The sequence below is a fragment of the Marmota monax genome, unplaced genomic scaffold, assembly GCF_021218885.2.
Source record: "Marmota monax isolate L192 unplaced genomic scaffold, Marmota_monax_Labrador192_F-V1.1 WCK01_AAM20220418_F8-fsc00022, whole genome shotgun sequence".
NCBI lineage: Eukaryota > Metazoa > Chordata > Mammalia > Rodentia > Sciuridae > Marmota > Marmota monax.
The window spans coordinates 15,664,935-15,690,352 of NW_026695215.1; the positions used below are offsets into that span (position 1 = coordinate 15,664,935).

Sequence of the window (25,418 nt, forward strand, 5' to 3'; positions counted from 1 at the left end):
GCTTGACTCATAATTCATGTAAATAACGGATACCAACAGTTATGATTCCATTTCGCGACCTGGGTACCTGGGCCCAGACATGGAGGACTTCTTCCTGATGTCTGTAGGAAGTCACACCCCATTGAGTCTGCAATTAGATATCATTCTATGTTATGGTTCGGATACGAGGCAGCTCCCCAAAGTTCCTGTGTTAATGTAGGAATGTTTGGAGTCAAAATGATGGGATTATGAGAGCTGTCCATCCTACTTTGAATGGACTGACTGGCTGGTCACTGTAGGCAGGTGGGTGGGACGGGAGGAGGTGGGTCCCTGGGAGTGTGCCCTGGAAGGGTGTCTCTTCTCTAGGGCCCTTCCTTACCACTCTCTCTGGCTGCCATTGTTAGGTAGGTTAGTCAGTCATGAGAAGGTGGGCAGGGGAAAGACAGGTTAAAACAATGACATAAAAAGATATTATTAAGTAAAATCTATGAGTCACGAACCATAGGGAATCTTTTTGGGCAAACAGGCATCTGGAGAAATCAAAGTGAAATGCCTAACCTTCTGCAAGCCATACGTAATTATAATTTCTCAAAAGAATCTTTCCTTAGAATCATAAGAAACCTTATCAGACAGCCAAGCACCCAGAAGGTGGGGCCTCATATGTCAAAACCTCCCCCCACCACAGTTAATGGCATCCCTTTAAGAAACTTGTTTCAAGATCCTATCACACACTACAGTCACCAGTCTCCTCTCTTATCACCGAAAGTAGGTCAACCACCCAATCACCCTTTGTAACTACATCAGGACACTCACAAAGAAAGTTTGCTGAGAACTATTCAAAAGTAATAAACAATCAAGGGGAAATGAAACAAGAACAAAGAGATCCTAATCTTCAAAATCCTAACTTGGTAAGGGCCATGTGGTCCTGGCTTAAAGTGACCCATCCGGTTTCTGTCCTGGGTGCCTTCCTTTCCATCTTTTTAAATCAACTTCTGTCTACACTTGATGCAACTTGCTTAATGTTGTTCCCTGCATGATGCCAAGAAGCCAGGGAGGGATCCCCAGGCCACCTTGGTTCTACAGGCGAATCTCCTCTGTAACACCTTGTCCTGGGCAGCTCTCCTCCCCATGCCCTTCACCATGATGTGCTGCTTTATCTTGGGCCAAGAGCAATGGACTCAGCTCATCACACCAGACTGAACCTCTGGAATCATGAGCCCAAATAAAACTTTTCCTTCTGTAAGTTGTCCTCTTAAGATATTCTGAAAATATCTGACAAGGTAATGAAAAGCTGACACGTTCGACCTCTAGAATCCTAGACAAGATGGGTCCTTCCAGGGCCTTGGAATAGAAACTTGGATTTCTAAGTGAAGCCAGCTGGGCTTTGGATGAGGTGTGGCCAGTCATAGGGTTGGGCTATGGATATCTACCTAGTTGCTGACCAGCTTGGACAAGGCCACTGCAGGCACTGCATGTGATATGGGGAGCTGCTTCAATGACCCCCAGGAAATCAGAGGCCACTGCTCACCACCGTCATTCAAGAGTCAGTGTGAGCGGCTCTTTGTGATGCGTGATTTGTGATTTAATCTGATTCCCAACTTGGTGTTCCCCAGTTCTCCTTGTCTTGGAGAAACCCGTGATGACTTCTTCTTGGAGCTGGGCTATTCTGAGCGTACTAAAGTTTCTAGTGCCGATTCTTGATGAGAACAATTTCTGTTAAGCTGAAAGGTGTAGTAGCAAACCAGGGACTTTCATAGCTTCTGGAGAACTGCCTTATAACTTTTTAAACCTACCTGTCTTCCCCAGGAGACTGAATGTTTAGGTAGTTGTATTAATAGCTATATTATTTCAAGAATTAGCACAGCATTTGTAGGGATAACAAATATTTGTGGGATTAATAAATACATGAATGAATGAATGAATGAATGAATGAATCCTCCATGACTATCTCCTGGCTCAAAAGTGTATCAGCCCTGAGACTCACAGGTCTGGTCACCTGCACTGCTCCAACATATGAAGAGTTGATTTGAATAGCATGTACCCAGTCTGTGGCCTTTCTTTCAGCAGGACCTGTCCTGGGAATTCTTGACTTGCAAACAAAGCAGCTGTCCCTGTCATTGTGTGCAATAGGTACTGGCCAGCTGCCAGGAGTCCAGCGGTCCCCTCGAGGGACGGACAGCCCTTGACCTCTGTGCTACCCAGGGTATAAGCATCACAAAATCCTTTTCTATTTTCTGAAATAAGTAGTGACATGGGGTCACTGAAGTGGGCTCTCCGTGAGCTGTTGTTAATGTCAAACTTAATTCATCCCAGGGGTCTCGCTAACGGCTTCTACATTCAATTCATCTTCACGTTCATGCTCAAGTTTGCCTCTGGAAGGTCTGGTACTGAGGCAGGGGGTCCCTCACCTGAATCCCTGAATTTGAAAATAGTATGAACGGTTGCCCAACTTCTTCTAGAAGCCTTACTCTGAGTAAAGCCAGGGTGGCGGGACATTGTGAGGCTAAGTCTGGCTCACATAGGGAACACGGTTTCAGGGCCCTCCAGAGCTTTTGTGCAAGACAGAAGGGAAGTGTCTCCGTTAACACATCTCAGGGAACAGCATGCCTGACATCGGTGCTTTTCAAGTGCTGCTGCCGTTGCTCAGGTACCTCTGACAGCAGGCCTGATGTCGGCTGCCGCCGGCTTCCCCTTAAACAGGAACCTCTCACTACCCCCCGTGGAGCTGATGCTGCAGGAGGAGGAAGCAGGTGGGCAAGGACCAGTCTTCCATGAGGACCAGAGGGGAAACGAAGCTGGCTAGGCCCCTGCAGAGGGTAGCCTCACAGAGGAGGCTCTGAAGTCCAACCACCAGGGAGGTGCCCCAGGAGGGAGCCTGGGTGTGCCTGGGACAGGTGACTAGTACCTGAGGGAAGGGGAGAGCGTCCTAGTAGTGAGAGACATGAGCAGAGGCTTAGGGACGAGAACCAACAGGTTGGAGGGACCAAAGTGGGAGACAGGACACCAGGTTGATGTCCTGGGCTACAATAATGGATCAATAAGGTGGAGGAGGCTAGAATTAGGCACCTCCCCCTGAGTGTCCCAGATGACTGTCTTGCTCCTGTCTTGCTCTTGATCTGCTCTTGCTCCTGGATTCCTCGCCCTGGTGGGCAGCACCCTCATCCAGTTAGAGGCTCACACAGGGCCTTCTTAGAGTCCTTCTTGCTTAGTCCTGGCAGCTAATCAATCATTGAATCTTGCTGATTTTGCCTCTTAAACCTGTCTTAGATTCATCCCCGTAGCCACTCCCCTGGTTCAGAACTCATTATCTCTTGCTTAGGCTATGGCAATAATATCCTAATTGGTCTCCCTGTTTCCCTCCAAAGTCAATAAAGATTGTAGAATGAAAGCTGCACCAACGCACAGACTTGAAGTGTCCTGGCAGCTCTCTAGTTGGGAAGCACAGCAAGAAGCCTATCTCCGGCCCACTGAAAATACACAGAGCTTACCCCAGAGCCCATTTTGACCTCCAGGAGACAGGGACTGCCGCCCAGCCGGGGTCTCAGGAGGGATCCAGCCTGTATCCTCCTTGGAGTTCAGAGACAGCTTGGAGCCTGGGGTGTCACTCCTTTGCTTTTGATCTTTTTCCCCTGAACTCTCCCCCAATGCAATCAAGAGTCAGGCTTCTGCCGGGCACGGTGGTGCATGCCTGTAATCCCAGCAGCTCTGGAGGCCGAGGCAGAAGGATCATGAGTTCAAAGCCAGCCTCAGCAAAAGTGAGGTGCCAAGCAACTCAGTGAGACCCTGTCTCTAAATAAAAATACAAAATAGGGCTGGGATGTGGCTCAGTGGCTTAGTGCCCTTGAGTTCAATCCCCAGTACCCCCTCCCCCCCAAAAAAGAGTCAAGCTTCTGATGTGAGGCAGGATTGGCCTGGCCACCCAGGTTACTGGGACAGTTTCCCATATGTGTGGTGGGCAGTGCCAGGGCTAAGGTCACCAGAGAGAGATAGACCTCTGTCATTCAAAGGCAGTTCCCAGAATCAGATGAAGCTGCACTTGTGGGGAGCTGCCTGCTTGGCCCAGGTAGCCTGCCCTCCTGCACGGTGATGCTGGCAGCCCAGATGGAAGAAGCTGTGTTAACATACCACGTACAGGTTTGCTCTGAAGTTCCCCCTTCTCGCCCTCCATGTCTCCCATCTCTCGCCAGCAATGTTCGAAATCAATTCACAAGCCTCTGCCCTTGGGCCCCTCTGGTCTTTAGCAACAGATTCCATCATCTCCTTCTTGCCTGGAGGAATTAAGGAAATGACTCCAACACAGGGAGCCTCCGGGTCCAGTTGCCTGATAATCCAGGTACACAGGGAGTCAAATGGGACATTGGTTCAAAGCAACATGTCACTTTGAGGGCTTCTGCATACACAGAGGGAAGGAGAGGCTGGGCGCAGTTTCCTGCATATTGCCAGAGTGGTTGGGAACACTGGAGTTGAAGTGTCCCCCAACCCTGTTTTGTTCCAGAGGGGTCTACATTCCCACTGGCCTTCCCTGCCAGCCTGGTGACATGAGGAAGGGACATGGTGATGCCCAAGCAGGATGTATTTCAGTTCTAAAATTTGCACTTGGCTCTTTGGGCAGAGGAGTGGGGGTAAAGATTGTGTGTGTGTGTGTGTTCCTGCACATCAATGTCAAAGGAGGAAAACAGGACCCCCATAGTAGTGGGGGGCTCCTAGGGACTGGCAGCTACACTGGGTGTTCCAGAGCTGCCCTTTCCTCTTGAAGAGGTGCTAACCCCTCCTAACACGGGCCCTATGTGGGAGCAAGCCTTTCCCAGCTCCCACAGGGTGGTGTAAGAGTCCAAGACTAGGCCTGGATTTTCTTGGAAAGAACAAGGAAGTAATGAACTGCAGGTAGGGGTGGGGTGAGGGGGCCCACCAACCCATGAACAGTCTGACTGTCCGCACCTCAGGGGTGCTCATCCTCTCCTCCCCCAAGCTCACTGGAGAGTTATGTTCTAGCTCCAGGGTTGGCCGTGATGGATTCAGAGCTAAAGACCCCACCATGCAGACAGACCTACCTTCAAATTGTGCTACTTGCTACCTGTGTGAACTTGAATGAGTCATTTTCACATTCTGGGGCCCCAATTTTTTCATCTCTAAAGCTGAGTGAAAGACATTCTCTCCACAGAGAAGATGGGAACTAAATTAAGCAAATGCACATGGAGAGTCTCGCAGAGCGCACACAGTAGGTGTTCAACAGAGCTAGGCTTCCTCCTTTCATAGAAACCCCCCATCAATTGGTCTCCCAGTTCCAGGCCTGCCTCCTTTCTTGTAGCTCCCTCTCTCAGCCCACTGACTGCAAGTCCTCTCTTGCCCATATGTGAGTATCTCCATTAGCCCACCTCAGCCCACTCAAAGCTCCTCTCTGCTGGGCAGGGTCCAGTTTGATAGGCAGGTGACCTGAGCCATTGCACAGGGCTTAGTTGCTTAGTTTATGCACCTGGTTTAATGCTTTGCTGTTGAAAATTCTTAATCATCTTTGAACAAGGGTCTGTGTCTTCATTTGCACTAGATCTTCCAAATCATGTAGCTGGCCCTGTGGAGAAGAGCCACGCCCTGCCCAGGTGCCTGATACCACTGGTTCCTATTGGCCCTCTATAAACCAGCAGAGCAAGAGAGCCTGTGTGTCCTTACACTCTGCACCAGGGGCTTTGAAACACATTTCATCTCTGTCTTCCTAATCAAGAACAGAGGCTTTGCCAGGCTGTTAGAGTCTGTAAACAAGTCAAAATAACACCTGGCATTTTGCCAGGGGAATATTAGAGTTTGTAAACAAGTCTGGATGGTGCCTGGCAAAATGCCAGAGGGAGTGGTTTGAGAAGTAACAAAAGTGAGCCATTAAGTGTGGAGATTCCTGATTGGTTGACTACTGTATCTAGTTTATGTTAATTAGATAAGCTGTGTGGAATGTATAAATACTGCTCCTGTCCTGCAATAAATGGATCCCACTCCAGCTGTATCAAGGTACACAAGTTGTTCGTCACCCCCGCCGGTTATTTTGCTGCAGCCAGCCTGGCTGCGGCACCAGGCTGCTTGTCTGAGGCCACACAATTGGCAAGTAGAGCCTGAATCAGTTGCGTCTGATGCCAAAAGAGATGCCTTCTGATCCTCCACCAAAGCAAAGGTCCATCTATGAGCACTTGGGCAGGCAGAGAATTTTCTAGTTTAATAACATAGGCCTTTGTTTGCATATATCATTTAAACACAATCAATTTAACAAATTCCCATGGGGGAAAACCTACCACAGAGTTTCTGAAGAGATTTCTCAGAATAGGTCTCCCGGTCACAGCCCTTGCCAATGTAATTGGTCTGCAGCTCCGCGGTGACCTGGAGGGAGGACACGGCACCGTCGCACGTCTCCAGGTGGATGCTGGGGAACAAGGGCACACTCCCCGAGCCAGGCTGGTACTCGATCCTTTTGGTCCAGTCTGAATAAACAGAAGCAGGATGAAAAGTCAATCAGGTATGGCGAGTCTTGCCGAAACACTTGTTTGGAAGATGAGAATCTGTTCCAATAAATGAATTGTCTCAACCAACATATTAAGGAGCCGTCTGAAGATAATGGGAATTTCACATTTGGTGATGCAACGTCTGCCCCCTGAGAAATATCAGGCGAATATAGAAAATTGCACCCAGCTGAACCCAGTCACAGAGAAATAGAACACACACACACACACACACACACACACACCCCACAAACACGGCTAGCTTCCTACTTCACCATGTGACATGGGAAAAACAGAAGGAGCCATCACACTCAAAAACGTCACCTGGGATGCATCAAAAAGGGAGAAAGAGAAAAACATGACCACCTTTTTACACAGGCACTATGCCAGATATGGCATTGGACCTTGAAGAGATCTGACATTGGTGGTGGGAGGGATGTGGGAAGGGGTGCAGCTGGGGTGTCATTGTGAAGAGGCGGAAGGAGAATCTCAGAAAGAGGTGGGAAGTTTTTTTTTTAAGAGAGAGAGAAAGAATTTTTTAATATTTACTTTTAGTTTTCGGTGGACACAACATCTTTATTTTTATGTGGTGCTGAGGATCGAACCCAGTGTCCCGCGCATGCCAGGTGAGCGCGTTACCTCATGAGCCACATCCCCAGCCTCAGATGGGAAGTTGTAACCGCAGGTGTGCAAGGGTCCACTCCTAAACCAGCAAACGCCAAGTCTGTTCAAGGTCAAGTGCCATACTCACGCAGTATTGTATAAAACTGTGCTCACGCTTTCTCTTTGACCCTTTTATATGTGTCACTGGTGACATTTGTGAGTTCTGTGCCTCTCACCCTACTTTCCCCTCACATGGTGATTTTTAAGAATGCCTATGTCTTGTTTCAAAGTGAAAGAGGACATGGTCACTCCAGGATTGTAGGAGATCATGAGGGAGGGGGAAAGGATTCTCTAGCATTCGGGACTGTGACTCGCTGAAGGATGGCCGATGATCTTGTCATCGCTTTAAAGTGGAAAAATAATTGGGAGACAATAAAGCATTGGAGAGAGAAAAAAATCACAACCAAAATGGTTCCACACGTGAACGGAGCAATCAACACAAATAAATAGGAAGCTTGAGCTCACACTGAAAGTGACTGATACATTGTAGCATCCAGTAGAAGTCAGAGCCCATTGGAGGTGATGCTCGCAGACTGATAATATGTGTCTGCTGACAACCTTGAGCATCCCGCATGCTGCAAGGACACTGTCTGAGAGGCTGTGCAACCGTCCTCAGCTACACTTGTGTGAATGAGTGAGAGGAATCATGGAGGAAGGGGTGCTATCCATTTGCAAGTCCCAAATGTTGGTCACATAGAACCTGATTAGATGGTACCCTTTGGCTTGGGTAGAAATGAAAATCTACGAAATGTCTTGCTCTCACCCATGAGAAGCCCATGAAGTCCTGTATTTGTGAGACTCTGGGTCCATCTGCAGCCACTAGCATCTGTATAAGTCCCCAGTGGGATACTGGCCACCATCATGGTGATAAGACTGGGCTGAGGGAAGGGCCACATGGCTTGGTTCATTCAGCAGCTGTGTGTTTGGGATTTCCATGTGCCAGGCTCTGGGGCACCAAGGAAAGGGAGTGAACAGGTCAGGAGCCAGGGGAGGAGCAGGTGGTGAAGAAGCCTGTGCTGTCCCGTCAGAGAGGAGCCATGCTGTGGGACAGGGCAGAGAGGGGCTCCTTTGGATCCAGAGCTCCCAGCTGAGCTGACACCGAAATGCCAAGGATGCCTGTGGCCCAGAGGTCTCAGGAAAGCAGGCTAGAAGCTGAGGCAGCAAGGAAGGTGGCTTGACTCTGTAATGTCACGATGTTCTTGGGCAGGTCACTGGAGGCCCCCAAGTCTCAGAAATGTCCTTGGTAAAATAAGGACCATAGCACTGACCTCTCAGAGTCGTGGTGAGGATCGTGTGTGACAATGTGTATTTGGCACATAGTAGGGCTCTGAGCATAGTAGGGCCCCAGTAAGGAAGGGGGCAATGCCTCTCTGGGCCACAACCTTACCGTGTTCCACATGACTACAATCTGGGTTTAGCCCTTAGCACCCTTCCGGGTTTCTCAAGCATGCCATGAGCAGTCGGGGGCTCACCCCCAGGGGAGTTATACTGAGAGGATGTATGGGCGAGAGGAACAGAGCGTGAAAGAGGGAGGACAGACCTCCTGTGGGCCCAGGAGCCGAGTGCCATCACCCTCTAGAGGAGGAGATCATGGAGTCACTACAGCCCATGCTCCAGAGGCCCCAGGTTCAATCCTAAGGCCGAACCTCTAGAGCAAACAAGGGGCTTCTTATCGGGCCTATGTGAACGTCACGGCATGGTGAGAGGTCCACGCTCGCCAGGCATGTAGTGCCCTGGGATGTGTTAGTCTGTCTTCTGCCACTGTGACCTCAACACCCGACAGAAGCGATTGAGAGGAGGAAAAGTTTGTTTTGGCTCATAGCATCAGAGGTTCAGTCCCAGGTCGGGCGACTCCATTGCTCTGGGTCTAAGGGGGGCAGAGCATCATGGCAGAAGGGCGACGTGGAGGGAGGCCATCCCTTTCACGGAGGTCAGGGAGCAGATAAGCAAGGGGAAGGGGCTTCCGGGAAGATGGCCTCAGGGACCCACTCCTCCAGCTGCACCCCACCTGCCTAAGTGACCACCCTGTCCACTCAAGCTCAGATGGACCCATTAGGTTAAGGCCTAACTGACCACCCTGTCCACTCAAGCTCAGATGGACCGATGAGGTTACAGCTCTTGTAATCCAATCTTTTTACCCCTGAGTTTCCCTGCATTAACGCAGGGACTTTGGGGGGACACCTCATATCTGCATAGCAAAGCTGTCATGCCACAGTGGTGTGGTCACACACGGCTGCTGCTTCAAGGACTTCCTTTCTATCTCCTTCCCCCTTGCCACCTCTCTGCAGCCTTTATGGACGTCTCCAGTCTAGGTGGATGCCCTCCTCTGTGCCCCACAGCCTCCTCAACACTGGACTGAAGCATTTCATCCCCAGCTTCATGTGGCTCTCAATGCCCACCGTGCCCCGTGGTGCCTGGCATGGAACCTGCCCTCACTGTCTGGTGAGGAGAGTGTGAATGAATCCTATACGATGCCCTGTTGGAATGATACGCTTGTGTGCCACCTCCCTCAGGAACCGTGAACCTTTTAAATCAGGGGTTGTGCGGTTTGGTTGAGCCTCCACATCGACATCAGAGTTCAGGGAATAGTTGCCAGGTGGATCTGGGGAGCCCCAGACTCCGAACCTTCCTGAGCCACCGTTCTTCTTGGGCTACAAGCAGAATCCAGGGCCTGTTTGCAGCTTCTCTGGAACCACCCACCCTCACAGCACCCCAGTATGTGCTTGGTTCTCTCAGTTTTGGCAAGGCAATTAGTTGTTCCCAAACTGCTGAGGGAGGAATCTGCTTCCCAATAATAAGAACTCATGTTGAAAGGGAAGCCTGTGCTCCTGCCCTCTCTCCTCTCTCCCAGGTGGGACTCTCCCTTTCTTTAGAGATGTAAATTACAAAGTGGAGAAAGTGGCTTCCTGTCTGAGGGCTCGATGTGAGACACGCCCTTCTCCAGGGTCCCCCACTTCTGCTAGTGTGGACGAGATCTGTCACCACACCTGCTCTGCTCACAGTCGCCAGAGGCCTCTTCCCTAGAGAGAGACCACTGCGGACGCCTCTTAGGCGGTTGTCACTGCTAAGAAAATCCACCTCAAGTCTCCTTCCCGAGGAGTGGGATGTGTTTCCACCCTTGGGCCACTCCTGCCTGGGAGGAATCAGGTACAGGAGAGCTTAAGGCACATCACAAGGCCAGAGGCTTTGTGGACCTCAGGAGGCATGGACCAGGCTTGGTGAGCACTGCGTCCTGGGGAGGAGAGAGTTCCTGCAAACGCCTTCCACTTTTCCAGAAGGAGCTGGGGTGGGGATTAAGAGGGAAGAGGGTAAGCCACCAAATCCAGCCTTTGCCAGTCACCTCCCTCTTCCTCCTGGATTCCTGGAGAGTAGGCGGTGGGCAGCGGCATCTAAACTGCACAATGATGGCAGGGCTGGGGGCTGGTGGGACTTGCCCGAGGCCACTCAGCCTTCTCACAACAGTCCTTCCAGCGGTGTCTGTGTGTGTGAGAGGGTTTGTCAGAACTGAGAACAAGTTTTAATTTTTACAGGTTTATTTTTGAATACTCGTTTTATGCTGATTTTTAAAAAAGAGATAATCCTGATGTTGGCATAGACCCGGGGGGGGGGGGGGGCTGCTGGTCTCTGCACGCCTGGCCTTGAGGGCAGTCAGTGGGGGCTGGGGGTTTGCTTCACACTGAGGACTGGAGAGCTTGGAACTTGAATCTCCTCTCTCCTGATGTGATCAGGTGGACTTGGCAAGGCCACTGCCACCTGATAGTCTCATCTGTGGATTTGGGGACATTATTTTTACTCCTGGGCTGGTGGTCTTTTTTTTTTTTTTTTTTTGTACCTGGGATTGAACCCAGGGGTGCTTAACCAGAGTCACACCCCCAGCCTTTTTATGTTTATTTTTGAGACAGGGTCTTAAGTTGCTGAGGGGCCTCACTAAGTTGCTGAGGCTGGCCTCGAACTTGCAATCCTCCTGCCTCAGCCTCCCCAGCTGCTGGGATTATAGGCGTAGTACCACCAAACCTGGCTGGTGGGAAGTCTTAAAGGAGACAATGTAGACTAAGGGCCCAACCCAGAGACGGGCCCCAGGAAGGACCAACCCACTTCTTGACCTGCAGGCTTCCCAAACATCTCTGAGCTATATTCTGCTTGGAAAGAAAATCTTTTCAATTTATAAAGGGCCTAGAGACTCGTTTATGAATCGTGGTTCAATTTTTTTCTTAAGTGAACAGAGAGGAAGCAGACGGCCTGCTGTTTTAATAATCAGGCCTAAATTACCCCGTAAGTATTCCTGAAAAAGCTAACAGTGGAATGCCGTCGGGATTTAAACTCCTTTCGTTGTGGATTAAGGATTTAGAAACATGATGATTTTATTATAACTCCTGTTAAATTCGGGGAACACATGTTTTCTTATCAGGAGAATATTAACCACTTGGAACTTCCATACAAGAGGCCTAGAGGCAAAGTAAGCTCATCAGGCCTTCTGAAGGCACAGGGCTCCTGTAATCCAAGACGTTCAGGTCTGCGGTTCCCATTCTACCCTCCCTGCCTGGGTGCATGGCCAGGGGCCTGCAGCAGCTGAAAGAGCCTTAGGTTTTCTAGGAGATCCACACAAGGTGAGTGGCTGGATCCCTGGGTTCTGGGCAGTGGGAGGGATGGCAAAGGGGTCCCCTGCATAGGGGCTGTGCAGGTGGCTGATATTCTAACCAGGCTGTGCAGGCCCGAGCACCTGGCACTTCCTAAGACTTTCTCTAAGGAACGGGTGGCCTTGCCCTCCCATGAGGAGATGCTGAGGTGGTCCTTTGGCTCAGCGATACCATGGTCTCCACTGGCCTTCCTGGACGTCTGAGGCCGGATGGGTGGTGAGGTCAAGATGGGCTGCAGACTTAAGCAGAGGTCGGAGGGTGAATGCTGGGTCAGAGGTTGGATGTCATCTCAGGGCCAGATAACAGCCATGCCTAGGTCTTTCTGACTGCTTTGGGATGATCACTCAACCGCTGAGTTAGAACCTGCTGTACATTTTCAGAACACTAAGATGCTCCTGATAGCCACCCCCTGATCAATCTGTGGAGGGTGTCACCTCTGACAGGGTCATGCAAAAGGAATATGAACTTCAGTTCTGCTCAATTTGTTTCAAGAGTGTTAACTCTGCAGCAGGGCAGATTCAGGTTCAGACTCCTGGCTCTTGGCTGTGTGGTCTTGGATAAGTGACTGGACTTCTCTGAGCTTTGTTACCCTCGTCTGCAGAATGGGACAACTCAAATCTACTTTGCAGAGTTCTAGTTGCTCTGGGAATTGGAGAAGAGGTAGGCAAAGCATGAAGGACAGATGGCTATTGTTGCCATGGATATCGTCGTTGTTGTATGGTCCTTATCTGTATTTCAGAGGCCATGGATTTACTGAAAACCTACTATGTGCTGGGCAGAGCCTGCCATGAGAGGCAGAGAAGTCATTGCCCCTAACTTTTTGAGTCCACTCAGTGCTGTGGTAAGCATACAGCAAGCTTTTAGGCTGCCACAAAAAAATAACCAGCTCCGGGGAGCAGAGGAAGGGGTGATTTAAGCTGACCAGGGCACTCAGAGGGGGCCTCTGGAGGAAGTGACCTGGATATTTGTTTGCAAAAAGGTTTTATCATGCTTTTGATTAAATAGGATAAGGTCAACAGATCAGGACATAAGTGCCATTAAAGAGATGGTTACACTCACAGATGCCCTAGGAAGGGGACACGCTGTACCAGGGGTGGCCACCCAGGAGAGCACCAAGGGTCAGCCAGGAGGGAGAAAGAGATGGGGGATGCCAAAGGCTTTACTGTGGTTTCCATGGGAAGGAACAGGGGAGGAGGATGGACAGGCTGGGATTGGCTAGTTCCAATGATGTCAGAGGCTCTAGGCCACAGGAGCTATCCCTAGCCACCTGACACCTGGCCCAGGGGTGACCTGGGCAGGTGAATGGTAGCCAGTGGGATGAGATCCTGATGAGGACGTGGGGTGGTGGGTGGGTTCTGGGTTGGTTGGCTTGTCTTTGAAAGGGGAACAGCTGGTCATCATTGACCCTGAGAATCAGTTAGCTCTCAGGGGACAGTCACTCTGGGGTCAGCCAGGCCCTAGAGGTCCAAGCATCAGAATACCAGAGGGCAGACGAGAAACCCAGGATGTCTCCCCAGGTCCTCGTGACTGTGACATCCTCAAGTGGTGCCACTCAGGTGGACAATGAGTGACTGATCTCCCCCGCCCCCACCCCTGGCTTGCACAACCCAGCAGCCTGTCACAGGCCAGACAGGGAGGTACAGGTGACACTTGGCACCTGTGGTGGGGTGATACCAGAACGGAGCTGTGAGTTTTGGGTCCCCATGACAAGGACAGCAGGTGGTGGCCCGGAGGTGGATTCTTGGGTGTGCTCACAACACTCTCCTAAGGCCTTAGTGGGAGGCAGGGGTGAACTCTGACCCCTGCGATCTGCCTGCTTGCGCCTTGGGATGAGGTCCTCAGAGCCATGCCCAACTTTGGGTAGGGCCAAGGTGACATGAAGGCTCCTGGGTGCAGACCCTGCCTTAGCTGCTGTAGCAAGCAAGTTACTCTTGAACCTCTGGGTGCCTCAGTTTCTTCATCTGCAAAGTGGGGACAGCTCACAGCTCCAGCTTTGGAGCAGCTGGAGTATAACTCCAAGGAACCAGGGCTTTGGCCTCAGACCTGGGTGTGAATCCCAGCTCTGTCACTTGCAGTCGGGTGCTGTGGGCACGTGGGCGGGTCATTTCCTTCTCTGTCTGGGTTTATTCACGTGAACACGTATTTCAGAGTTGTTTACAGGGTTTCTATGAGATAATAAATGCAAACCACTTAGCCCTGGGCCTGACACATAATAGGCACGTACATTTTGAGCATTAAATTATTTGGCTTTCTCTCTTCCAATTAAAAACAATTACACACAGGCACCATTTCAAAAGGAACCAGCGCAGACTCTCTGAACTCAATTACAAGTATAAGGAATCCCTCTCTTCCTTTATTACTGACCTTTTTCCATTTACTATATTTTATTTTCCCAACATTTTATTACCTTTTAATTTCTACTAAGAGGAGATAATTAACTACCAAAGAAAAGGAGGTGGGGGATAAATAGGTCTGTGTCCGCAGCCTTGGTTAAGCCTCTAGCCTGGGGCTCCTGCTGATCCGATCCCCTGCCCAGCGCACAGACCTGCTCTTCCTGTGGCTGCTCCTTCTCCTCCTCTGCGTCTCGCGGGTGATTCTGGAGAGGAGGCTGTCTAGGGGTCACCCTGGTGAAGAGTCTGCTACACTCCACCCTGCCCTCTTGCTCCTGAGAGCCATTTCCTTATTTATTGACGTCCATTCCTTTCCTGGGCTGGTGCAGGATTTCTATGGCTCTGTGCACTGTGTGGCTCACAATCAGGGCTCAGTAATCATTGCTGAAATGAGTGCACAATCAGGTGGATGAAAATCAGAACATGCATGTGTGCACGTGTGCACATCCACATGGCACACACACCGGTTCTGGCTGCTAAAGGTGGAGGTCCTGGCTGCTGTCCACACGGGGCGTACACCTTGCTTACCTATCACCCATGTCGCTCTTGGCCAGCTTCAAATGCCACACTGCCAGGCTTCAAAATGAGAGAAATTCAGGCTATGGATGGTGTGTGTGTGTGTGTGTGTGTGTGTGTGACCTTAGATACACAGATCACACACACACACACACACACATACTCCAGCCTGAGTGTGATGGTCTGAGGGTCAGTGTGTATGGCAACCACTTTTACTAATGGCTCCAATCTTTCAAGTCCTCATGGAGTTTGGACCCTTTGAGTCCCCCTAGATACTCTCAATAAATGTCACAGGAAATAACCTGAAATTTGTCCTCCAATTTTGCCTTGTTTGGAGTTTGCTCTAGTCCCCTGATAACAGAAGGGATTTAATTGGGTCCCAGGTGCACGACAGGATCCCTGGTTCCTCCACTTGAGCAGAGCCCCATGTCTGACCCAGACGACGGCAGGGTCACACTTGTCACCTGACTTCCAGGCCAACATGTAAAGATGGCTCGGGGCAAATTGAACAGGGGTGATGATCTGTGCCTCTCCAGTTCTATGGGGTGTGGGCAAGAGCAAGCACCAGAGCCCTGCTCCTTACTGAGGTCCACAGACGGGCCTGGTCCCTTGACCACCTGTTACTACTCTGCTACAGGGTAAGTCCAGAAATTGAGAGTCAGCATCTGGACACTGTTGTAGCAATTCAATAGTAATTTTATATCTGTTGAATGTAATAATGATGAAAGATTAGGCTTATATCTTGCAGGTCTTTGCTTCTCATTTCATTTTTTCTTCTAGAAGAATGTATTGGTTCATGACTGATTGCAAAAGGCTGTGTTCCTTTTCTAATAGGTAGTTCGAGAAGCATTGCTTTACACAGTACCCTATCAAAGTTATTCCCTAAAACCTACTTCTAAAGCCTTCAAATAGAGAAGGCAATACTTCAGAGCCTGCACACTTGACTTTGTGCATCCTGATGTGGGCTGGTGGAAAAGCCCTCATAAGAGACCAGAGGAGAGAACCATGCTGGGGTTGAGAGTCTTTCTTTAGCCTGACCACACAAACTCTGAGGCTCAAAGGGGTAAGATGGTTAAAACAAACAAACGAAAAAACAAACAAACAAAAAAAAAACTCCCTTGCTGAGCCTCTTTTGAGTTTTATAGCCAGCTGGTGTGCTCTGCGCCCCATGCACACTGATTTCCAGGTGATCACAGGAATGTGGTTGAAGCTAACCCTGAGCCAGTCTGCACCATTTAACCCCGCCCACCTTTTCCTAGCATCCTCTGACTGCCACTCTGGTTTTTAACTATTCATTTATTTCTGTGATTGTCTGCAACTGTCAACCCCACCTCCAATCACAAACTCTACAAGAGCAGGAACTGTTCCTAGAGCAAGTCCTGGAACCGAGTAGGTTCTCACTAAATATTGAAGAAGGGTGGCAAACGTGTATTAGGAAGGCGGCTTGTGCCCAGTTCTGGGGCTCAGGGATTCCTGGCCTCTCGTGCTGATGGACTTTTTTCTCTTTGCATTTCCTGTGGGTTCCCCTGCTCGCCCCAGCCCTTCTGAACTCAAGAGGCGATTGCTGTTCTGCTGAGCTGGGTTTGGGGTTCACTCTCCATACCCATTCTCCGGGGCCCTCAGGTCTGCCCATGGCCCTGGTGCAAATTCTGCTCTACCAGCCAACCTGGCTCAGACAGCTGAGATTCTGCACCCTAACCCGGAAGCCTCTGTCCTTCCATGTGCAGGGAGGGGGGCCATTTTGTTCTGTGTACTTCTCTCAAGCCAGTGTGAACATCTGGGTTCCCCCAACAAGTCTTTGAGTTTGCTGATGTCAGGTGCTACCTCTTCAAAGCCTGTAACAACCCTCTCCTTCCTTACGTCCTTGCTCCAAGCCCTCCAGGGGACAGTTGGGTCAACAACCAAGGCTGAAATGAACCCTATGGTGTTCTGAAGCCAGACCCTCTTCGCACTAATTTCTGATCAACCAGTCACTCCTGAAGACGCTCAGCTGTCAAACAGAACATGTCTGGCAGGATGGATGCCAGGAAGGTACAGCAACCAGGCAGCGTAGAACAGCCCATTTGAAGAATAAGTCTCCCAAGGGGGTCCTGGCTCACTCCACCAACTGGGCTACTTTCTCTTGAATTTATAGAAATGCCTTCCACTAGGTCCAATAAACATGAGCATTTTCCAGGCAATTTTCTTATCTTGGGACAAATTGTATTATCCGTTAAAGATGGAGCAGCTGTTCTTTAAGAATCTTTACTTTTACGGCTTTGAATAGCATTTACAATCCAAGAGGATAGTTTTTATGCACATATTTTCACTCTTCTGGAAAAGATGAGGCGTGCATAATTTTTCATACTCTAGTTATGTAAATCTCTTTAATCTAGCAGTGGTAGATACTTTGTAAATTCATTTATTTACTTCAAGACAAAAGGACCCTGACTCTAGGTGGTACTAGAGTGCAGTATGCAGGACTTTCCCTTCTCACTGAACAATGTTGTGAAGTTGGAACCAAATTCTCATCAAGAGAAAATACGGTATAAATCCCGAGTCAGCTGAATGCTTTGAGACCTTTTGGTGGGGGAAAGATGGGAGAGACACCTCCCCTATGCTGCTGGGGTGGTGGGGCAAAAGGTACCTTTAAAATACTTGAGGATTCGACTGCACACATGCACCTTGAGAAAGGAAGTTGAAATTCAAAGACTTCTGCAGGGTATTCAATGCATTATAAAGAAAACTGGAACCATTCTGGTGACCAATGGCCCACAGCCCGATCCAACCACAAGGACATAGCAGAGCACCTCTGAATACAGGGATGTCTTCAGATCTATGGGGGAATATAATGCTGCAATGGAGGGGGTGGGAGGCTTATAATGTGGGGAGAAGCACAGGACATAGAGTTAAGTAGAAAAAGAAGACAAAGTTTTCAAATGACTGAATAAAGGGGGAAAACTATACTACAATATTGAAAATACTGCATTATTAGATTATGGGGAATTTTTATTGTGATTATTATTCTACTATATATATATATATATATATATATATATATATATATATATATATATATATATATATGTAATTTTCAAATGAACATAAACTCTTTGTAATTAAGAAAGATTTTACATAAAAAAAGCTGCAGTGACCCGAACACCACTTATTGCCTTGAAATTTTCTCCAGAATGCAGAGCTTGCAAATCTCACTTGGAAAACAGCCTTCCCCTTGCCTGGAGCAGTCTAGTCTGCCTGGGCAGGGAGGTAGCCTCTTCCCTTTGTCACAGGAGGCCCTGTTGGCAGGCATGAGTCCCGGTCTCACACATGGAGTGCTTTGGCATTTGGTGGCCTGGGCATATGATCCCTGGAGGCCAAGAGCGGAGGAGCAGGAATCTGGAGTCTGTGCAAGGGGACAGCCTACTGTCAACATTTGCTTCCAGGCAGGCAGCCTGGGAAGAGGGCTGCTGTGCCCAAGAAGCCCAAGGAAGCTGGGAGATTCAGTGCATGTGAGGGTGTCCTTAATGAGGACTCCCAGTAGGTGGGCAGGGCCCTGCTCCTCACGGGGTTCTGCCTGTGGGAGGCTGGATGTAGAGACCCAGGGGTGCAGAGTCTGAGGCCAGAGCCAGATGTATGCAAAGGAGAATTAAAGGCCTTCTGGTCTCGGGCCTCCAACAGAAGCCTCATTGGGAAGCTAAGATGGACCAGACAACCAGCTCGTCTTAAACCGTGGTTGACAGCAAGGTTTTACTCTAAAAACTGACTCTGAAACTCCACCAACCATGTGATCAGCAATGAATTCTCAGAATGTACGAGCTTTTCGAGGTTCCAGACAGGTGGATATTCTGAAGGCCTCTAGGCTACAGGGATAGAGGTTGACTGGGTGCCATGGAAAGATAGGACATGGTTTAGATATGGTTTGTCCCCCAGGATTTGCATGTTGAAACTGTAGTCCCAATATAATGGTGTTAAAAGACGGTGGGACTTTAAGAGGTGGGGCTTAAGGGGAGGTGATTAGGTCATGGGGCATCACTCTAGGAATGTTTTTCTTGAGAGACTGGGTTAGGCCTTGAGGGAGTGAGTTAGGTCTCCCAGGGATGGCTTAGTTACAGCAAGAGTGAGTTGTCATAACACAGCTCAGTCTCCCCTGTGCTTATTTTGCACACACACTCTTCACTTCTCTTCTGTGTTGAGATGCAGTATGAACCCCTCAGCAGACACCAGTTAGATATTGGCACATTGCCTTTGGACTTTTCTGCCTCCAGAAACCTTTCTTCTTTATAATTTATCCAGCCTCAGGTATTCTGTTGTAGCAACACAAAACAGACTATGACAAGTCTATCATAAAGAATCCTCCACACTGGGAGGATTCTTGTCCCTTTAGACCAGGAGAACTTTATTATACCTTTTGCTTCACCACATCTCTCTAGAAGGTTCTTTCTATCTCATCCACTGTCCACATCAAAAGCCTCAGTGAATTGCTCATGCATACTAATAGGGAAACAAATAACTTTTTCTTAAACTCCCCTCTGCAACTGTAACTTCTCTCTCTTGCTAATCATAAAGCAAGAGGTGCTGAGCAGAGTGGATGCACAAAGACCCCCCAGGAGGTGCAGCAGGGGAACACACACCCTCCTGGGAGCTCTTCCTTCTCATCACAGAGCATTTGGCTGATTGCATTCACTTTTAGACCCTAGCTCCATGCAGATTCTTTGGGAAGCCTTTCTAATGCTGGTGGCCTCCCCTGGACACTGGCAGGCTTGCCTGGTGTCTGACCTGTCCACTGGGGCTTACCTGGTGCTGGCCCCAAAGGCCCTGTGTTGGGGTGACCCTTTACCTGCCTGCCCTCATCCATCCTGCAGTTCACAGGGCCCAGGATCCCCCCACTGGCCTGGTGTATTGCAGGCTCTGGGGGAAGGATATTGAGTTGAGAGAAGGCTGGGAGCTTCCTATTGGGGCCAGGACCACAGCTGCCCTTCTGCATGTTTGGGGTGGAGTTGGGCTCCACCTCCTCATCTGGCACTCTGTGGGTCCCATGTCACTCAACAATGACATGTGAATCCAGGGCTCTCAGGATGACCACAGATAACTCCTAACTCTCCACCCTGACCCTCCTTCTACCAAGAGTCATGTGACATGGATATGGGGAGAAGGGGGCAGTTCTGCCCATTTGAGACTAGGACAATGTGCCCAGTCGATAAAGGTACATGTGTGGGGCCTGCTCACCAGTAGAGTCCAAGTTCAGTCATTCTGTAGATGACATTAGCACCCCAGCTGTCTGGACTGCTGGTCACTTGATGATGCAGAACAGAGAGGAAGCCTCCACTCACTAGACTCTTTTCTGGGCCTCTTATGTGGCTCTCAACCCACATGGCATCCATCTGAGGAATGGATGAGCAGGAGGCTCCTCTCACCACAGCGACATCACATGACATGCCCAAGGTCACACAGCCAGCACATGCCTGGAGAGGTGGCCAGTTGCTTCTCCGCATTCTCTTCCTCACTCATTTCCTTCATTGCTAGCTTTAGTTTTTTTCTTTCCCACATGCCTGGCACAGTTCTGCCCCTGAAGGTCCCCAGGACACATATTGTTATTGGCCCTCATTTTGCAGATGCCACATTGGAGACTGAGTGACTTGTCCAGGATCCCTAAGCCAAGGTCTGGTGGAGCCTGGATTTGAACCCAGGTCTTTCTGATGTCAGAACCAACACTCTGAAGCCCTAACCTCTGCAGAACCCCTGCAGGGAGACATCCTGGGACTGCAAATACTTTTTTTCCATGTTTTCTTGGTGCATTATAAGGATACATAATAGTGGGATTCATAGTCAATATTCTTACAAGCACATGACAAAACGATATAATATGGTCAATATCGTCCCCCAATATTTCCCCTTTTTCTCCCCTCTTGCCTCCCCCTGGTCCTGTTCCTCCATCCTACTATTTCCCTTCAATTTTTCTGAGTTACCCACCCCCACCTTTTCTTTTTCCTTTCTCCTCTCTAGCTTCCACATATTTGGGAAAAAATGGCCCTTAGCTTTCTGAATTTGGCTTATTTCACGTAACATAATGCTCTCAAATTCCATCTATTTTCCTGCAAATTACATCATTTCTTTCTTCTTTATGACTGAATAAAACTCCGTTGTATCTATACATCACATTTTCTCTGTCCATTCATCCATTGAATGAACCAACCTGGGCAGGTTCCATAATTTGGCTATTGTGAATTATCCTGCTTTGAACATGGGTATGCGTGTGTCTCTGGGGTGTGATGACTTTCATTCTTTAGTATCAATACTGAATGGTCTAGCTGGGTCATATAGTGGTTCCATTTTTAGCCTTTTGGGGAACCTCCATACTGATTTCCATAGTGGTTGTACTAATTTACGACCCACCAATAGTGTAAAAGCGTTCCTTTCTCTCCGCATCCTCTCCTGCATTTATTATTGTTTGTGCTCCTGATAGCTGCCATTCTAACTGGAATGAAATGAAAACTCAGTGTAGTTTTGGTTTGCATTTCCCTAATTGCTAAAGATGTTGAACATTTCTTCATGGATTGGTTGGCCATTTGTATTTCTTCTTTCGAGAAGCATCTGTTTAGTTCATTTGTAGAGATGCGTAGTTAAGAGAGCTGTCAGAGGATGATGGAGTCAGCTGACTGTGTGGCTCTGAGAGATGAGATGTGGCACAGAGAGATAAGTAGAGCCTACGGTTGTCATTAGGGGAGTTGATTCTAGCCATGGTCCTTCTCTCTGAATCTATGTTTTCTTGGGTAAGTCTTGACCTCTTGGGGTTCCCAAGAGGTCATCTAAGAAGGCTGAGAGATGGATGGCTCTGCTCTCCTGGATGAAATCAGGTCCCCACCACACTGAAAGCCACAGTGTCCCAAGGCTGCCTTGTTCAATTACAAATTTTCTTTACAATGTGAGGAAGGGTTTTAAGTGCAGAATTTCCCTTGAAACAGCTTCCTTCCAATGCTCTTGAAAAATGTCAAGAGCTCACCTTTGCTCTGTGATGCACTGTGGGCAGGAGCACTATGTCTGCAGACAGAGGGGACCAGCCCAGATATTACCAGCTGTGTGGCAAGAGTCTTAACCTCAGTGTCCTCATCTATAAAATGGGAAAATAGTAGCTTCCAGGGTGTGGCAGAGAGTAAAGAAGATATGTGCAAACAGGGGTGTGCAAAACTCTGACATGGGGCCTGACAAATAGTTAGTGCTCAGACAGCAGTAATTATTATTATTGTTTATCATCATCATCATCATCATCATCATCATCATCATTGAGTACTGTTTGGGTGCAGTGTAGTCTGTCCCCACCCTGCTCCTACTCAGGGCTGAAATTGGACCCAGGTATCCTCCGGGGCCCATTTCTCTCCAGGCACAGGAGAGACAGAAGGAAGCAGGCTTAACATGGGCACTTTTCTACAGCAGGTCTTTAAGCACACTGAGACGCCTTCCAGGAGGTGAATCAGCATCCTGTACAAGGCATCTGTTCTACCTTAATGACCGGCTATGCCAGGGATGTCAAAACAGGTCGTTATTCACAGAGGAGTGTCCCTGGAGGCCCATGCCAGCCTACTCCCCTGGTGGCTTTGAGCAAACCAGAGCTCAGGGTCACCCTACTGCAGCCAGCGGAGTTCAGGTCTCCATGCCGGCTTGTGGCAAAGTGCTCCGTTGTGAGTTTTAAAGTTGAAATAAAAGAGACTTAAAAAAAAAAAAAATTAAAAAGCGCTGCCATTCACTCAGGGCCTCAGAGTGTGGTTCTGTATGGGGTGCTCCCCTGGTAGGCTTCCCTCCAAGCCCCAATAAGAAGACATTTTTGTGTTTACATTAAAGGAAGCTGAAGGCAGACTGAATAAATTTGCCAAGTTTGTGGCGAGCAGTGGAGCCAAGCTGGACCAGAACCTGGGTTCCTGTCCCACCCCCAGGACTGTTCCACCCTACCCCACCGACTCCCTGGGGCCCCAATCTCAAGCCATACAGCCTGTGCAATTCTATGCATTTACCCGAGTATTCATTTCTATGGCAGCACCTATTGTCTCCACTGTCACCCTTGCATTATGACAATGGGGACAATAGTCATACTGCTATGACAATTGCCAGAGTGATTAAAATCTTGATAATCATTTAAATTCTGCCAAGTCCTTCTACACTAGAACCTCTTTTGGTCTTAACAATCCCACAAAATGGTTTTTCCAAAGAGTACGATTCTTAATTCTCTGTCGGGGAGACCAAAGCACAGCCAGAGAAATGGCTTTGGCCAAGTCTCTGGCCAGATCATGATAGAGCAAAGGTTGGAGCCCGGCCACATCCTCACAGGTCTCTACCTGGCCCCCGCGCCCCCTCACCTTCCAGGGCTCCACCACTTTCCCAGGGCAGGGCTCGGGGCATTTTGCTTGGAAAATGGGATCCTGAATGAAGACCTGGGAGATAAGGGGGAACCAGAGGGGAGGCCTTGGAGAAAAGGAGAGCATGGGGAGGGGGGGGCAGAGGCTGCAGGATGCAGGATCCGAGCCCCTGGCGACCCTCAAATAGAGCCTGAATGGAAGGGTGGTTGGGGGTGATTTTTCAGACTAAATTATATTTGGAGGGAAAGTAGAGATTTCCTCCTCTGATGTAAGGAGCCACAGTTGGGGACATCATCTTTGTGTCTTAGGCTTACCACCCAAGCCTTGGGCTTACCTTGTTTCCTCTGGCCCATGAGATAACCAGAGGCAACTCTCGGTTCAGGGATGGAAGACTGGAGGCATGGGTTTATTTTTGAATGAATTGCCAGACCAGCTTAATCAAGGACATGTGCACTGGTGGGAGCAGAGACAGGAGCAGAGTCATGGGCTCCAGTTGCTGCTTCCTGGACGATGGAGCTGGTGCGTTGAGCTCTGGCTTCCCCCAGAGGCCAATCTCAGCACCGCTTTATAGATGGAGTAACAAGGGGTTAAATGCATGGCTTAAGGACAGACGCAGGTCTCAAACAGTTATTCTGGCACAGCTTTCTACAAAGCTGGTAACGTGGCCCCTTAGAAACTCCCAAACCCCTCTCCCGTCTTCTGTCCCAGTGTGATGGACAGAGAAGAATTTGACTTGCATCCTTGTAATTTAACAGCTTGAGATTTGGAGCCATCACTTAGTCTTTTTAGCCTAACTTCCTCTTATCTGTGGAACGGACTAGAAATGCTGCTCTCCCAGGTTGCTCCTGTTCTCTGTTCAGGGAACCTTGCTTTCATTATCTATAGATAACTCCTTTGTCTCTGTTCAAATATGTGCATTTGATGTCACAGGCTTCTAGGCTGCGCTATGTCATCCAATAAACTACTTCTTGCTAAGGTGTCAATCAAGAGCTTCATGTAAAGGGTCCCAAGACGAATATTTAGGCTTTGAGAGCCATGAGGTCTCTGCCATGGCCACTCAGCTTCTCTGTTGCAGGGCACTGTAAGCAATCTGTAAAGGAAGGCACGTGGCTGTGTTCCAGGGAACCTTATGAACACTGAGACTTGAATTTCTTATTATTCAAGTTCAAGTGCATGCATTATTCCTCTTTTGATTTTTTTTCAATCATTTAAAATGTCTCCTTTTTTTTAGCTCACAGTTATACAAAAACAAGGAGTTGACTAGATTTGTCTGTGTGCTGCGCTTTGCTGGCCCCTGGCTTAACGCAAGAGGCATTTACATTTTAAGTGAGGATTATCTGTTAAAATGAAACATCAGTTCTGTGCTGGTGGCATCTCAGAGGGACGACAAGCAGCTCTTCTTCAGGCTCTCTCTCCGGCAGGGCTCTGGGTATCAGCCTGCAGGAGCACCACGGCCGTCCCATCCCCTGACAGACACAGTTCCATTTTCTAGACCCTGACAATTCTATTTCCGTAAGCAAATCAGGGCACCTTACTGTGCTCATCACCCTACAATTTGAAATCAATGTCTTTCATGGAGTAAAACCTAAGCCAGCTCTTGGGTTTTCCTGATCAATAATTAATCTGACTTTTGAAAGGGGCAGCATGAAGCCAGCTGACCCCTGGGGCCTGCTCTATTTCCTCCAGGTGGCAGGAGATGGACGGTACGAGGGGACAGAGACATCCAGTTGAGGTGACTTAGCAGGAGCCTCGTCTACCCCAGGCACACCTGACTGGGGCGCCTGACTCCCTCTCACAGGCAGGTCAGCCTGCCTTACCTGAGGGTAGCAAAGAAACCAGTCAGACACACAGCCCCAGTTTACTCCTATGAAGCTGGGAGAAGGGGCCAGGCAGGAGACACAGGGCTGGGACCAGCTGTGGTCAGTTCTTTCCTGGAGAAGAGTGCACTTCTGAGAGCTGCAGCCCTGATGGAGGGTGGAGGTAATAGGCCCAGGATGGGAGGTTGGTGTGAAGGCTGCCCAAGCAGTGGAAGAGCTCATGAGGGTGCTGGGGGGGGGGTGGGCTAGCTCCCCTAAGGCAGGGAGGCACTGTGACCACTGCTACACAGGTCAGAATCCCTGGAGGGCCTGTCCATGACCAAGTGCATGCATCGCTAAATTTCTAAGGCTGGTTTTGAACTCACGACCCTCCTGCCTCAGCCTCCTGGGCAGGAAAAGGTACATTTTTCCACCAAGGTTTTGCTGCCCATTCATTCATCTGCTCTGCACTGCGTGTGCCCATGCTGTGTCTGGTCCTGTGCTGAGCCCTGGAGATAAAACCGCCCATGGCATAACCCTGGACCTCCAGGAGCTGCTGACCACACTGGGCACTGCAGGGTGGGCACTCAGCACGTTCCTCACACAGAATTGGACATCGTGGCCAAGATTT

At 49.3% G+C, this 25,418-nt stretch overlaps 1 protein-coding gene across 2 annotated transcripts in view; it reads right to left on the reverse strand.

The window, feature by feature from the left end:
• The window catches only part of Clstn2 (calsyntenin 2), a 590,554-nt gene that overhangs the window by 101,055 nt on the left and 464,081 nt on the right, over nucleotides 1-25,418 (reverse strand). For both annotated transcript variants that reach the window (XM_058574797.1, XM_058574796.1), the window contains exon 6: nucleotides 6,255-6,440. In XM_058574797.1, coding sequence (XP_058430780.1) covers nucleotides 6,255-6,440 — 186 coding nt within the window. The remainder of the gene's footprint in view (nucleotides 1-6,254; nucleotides 6,441-25,418) is intronic.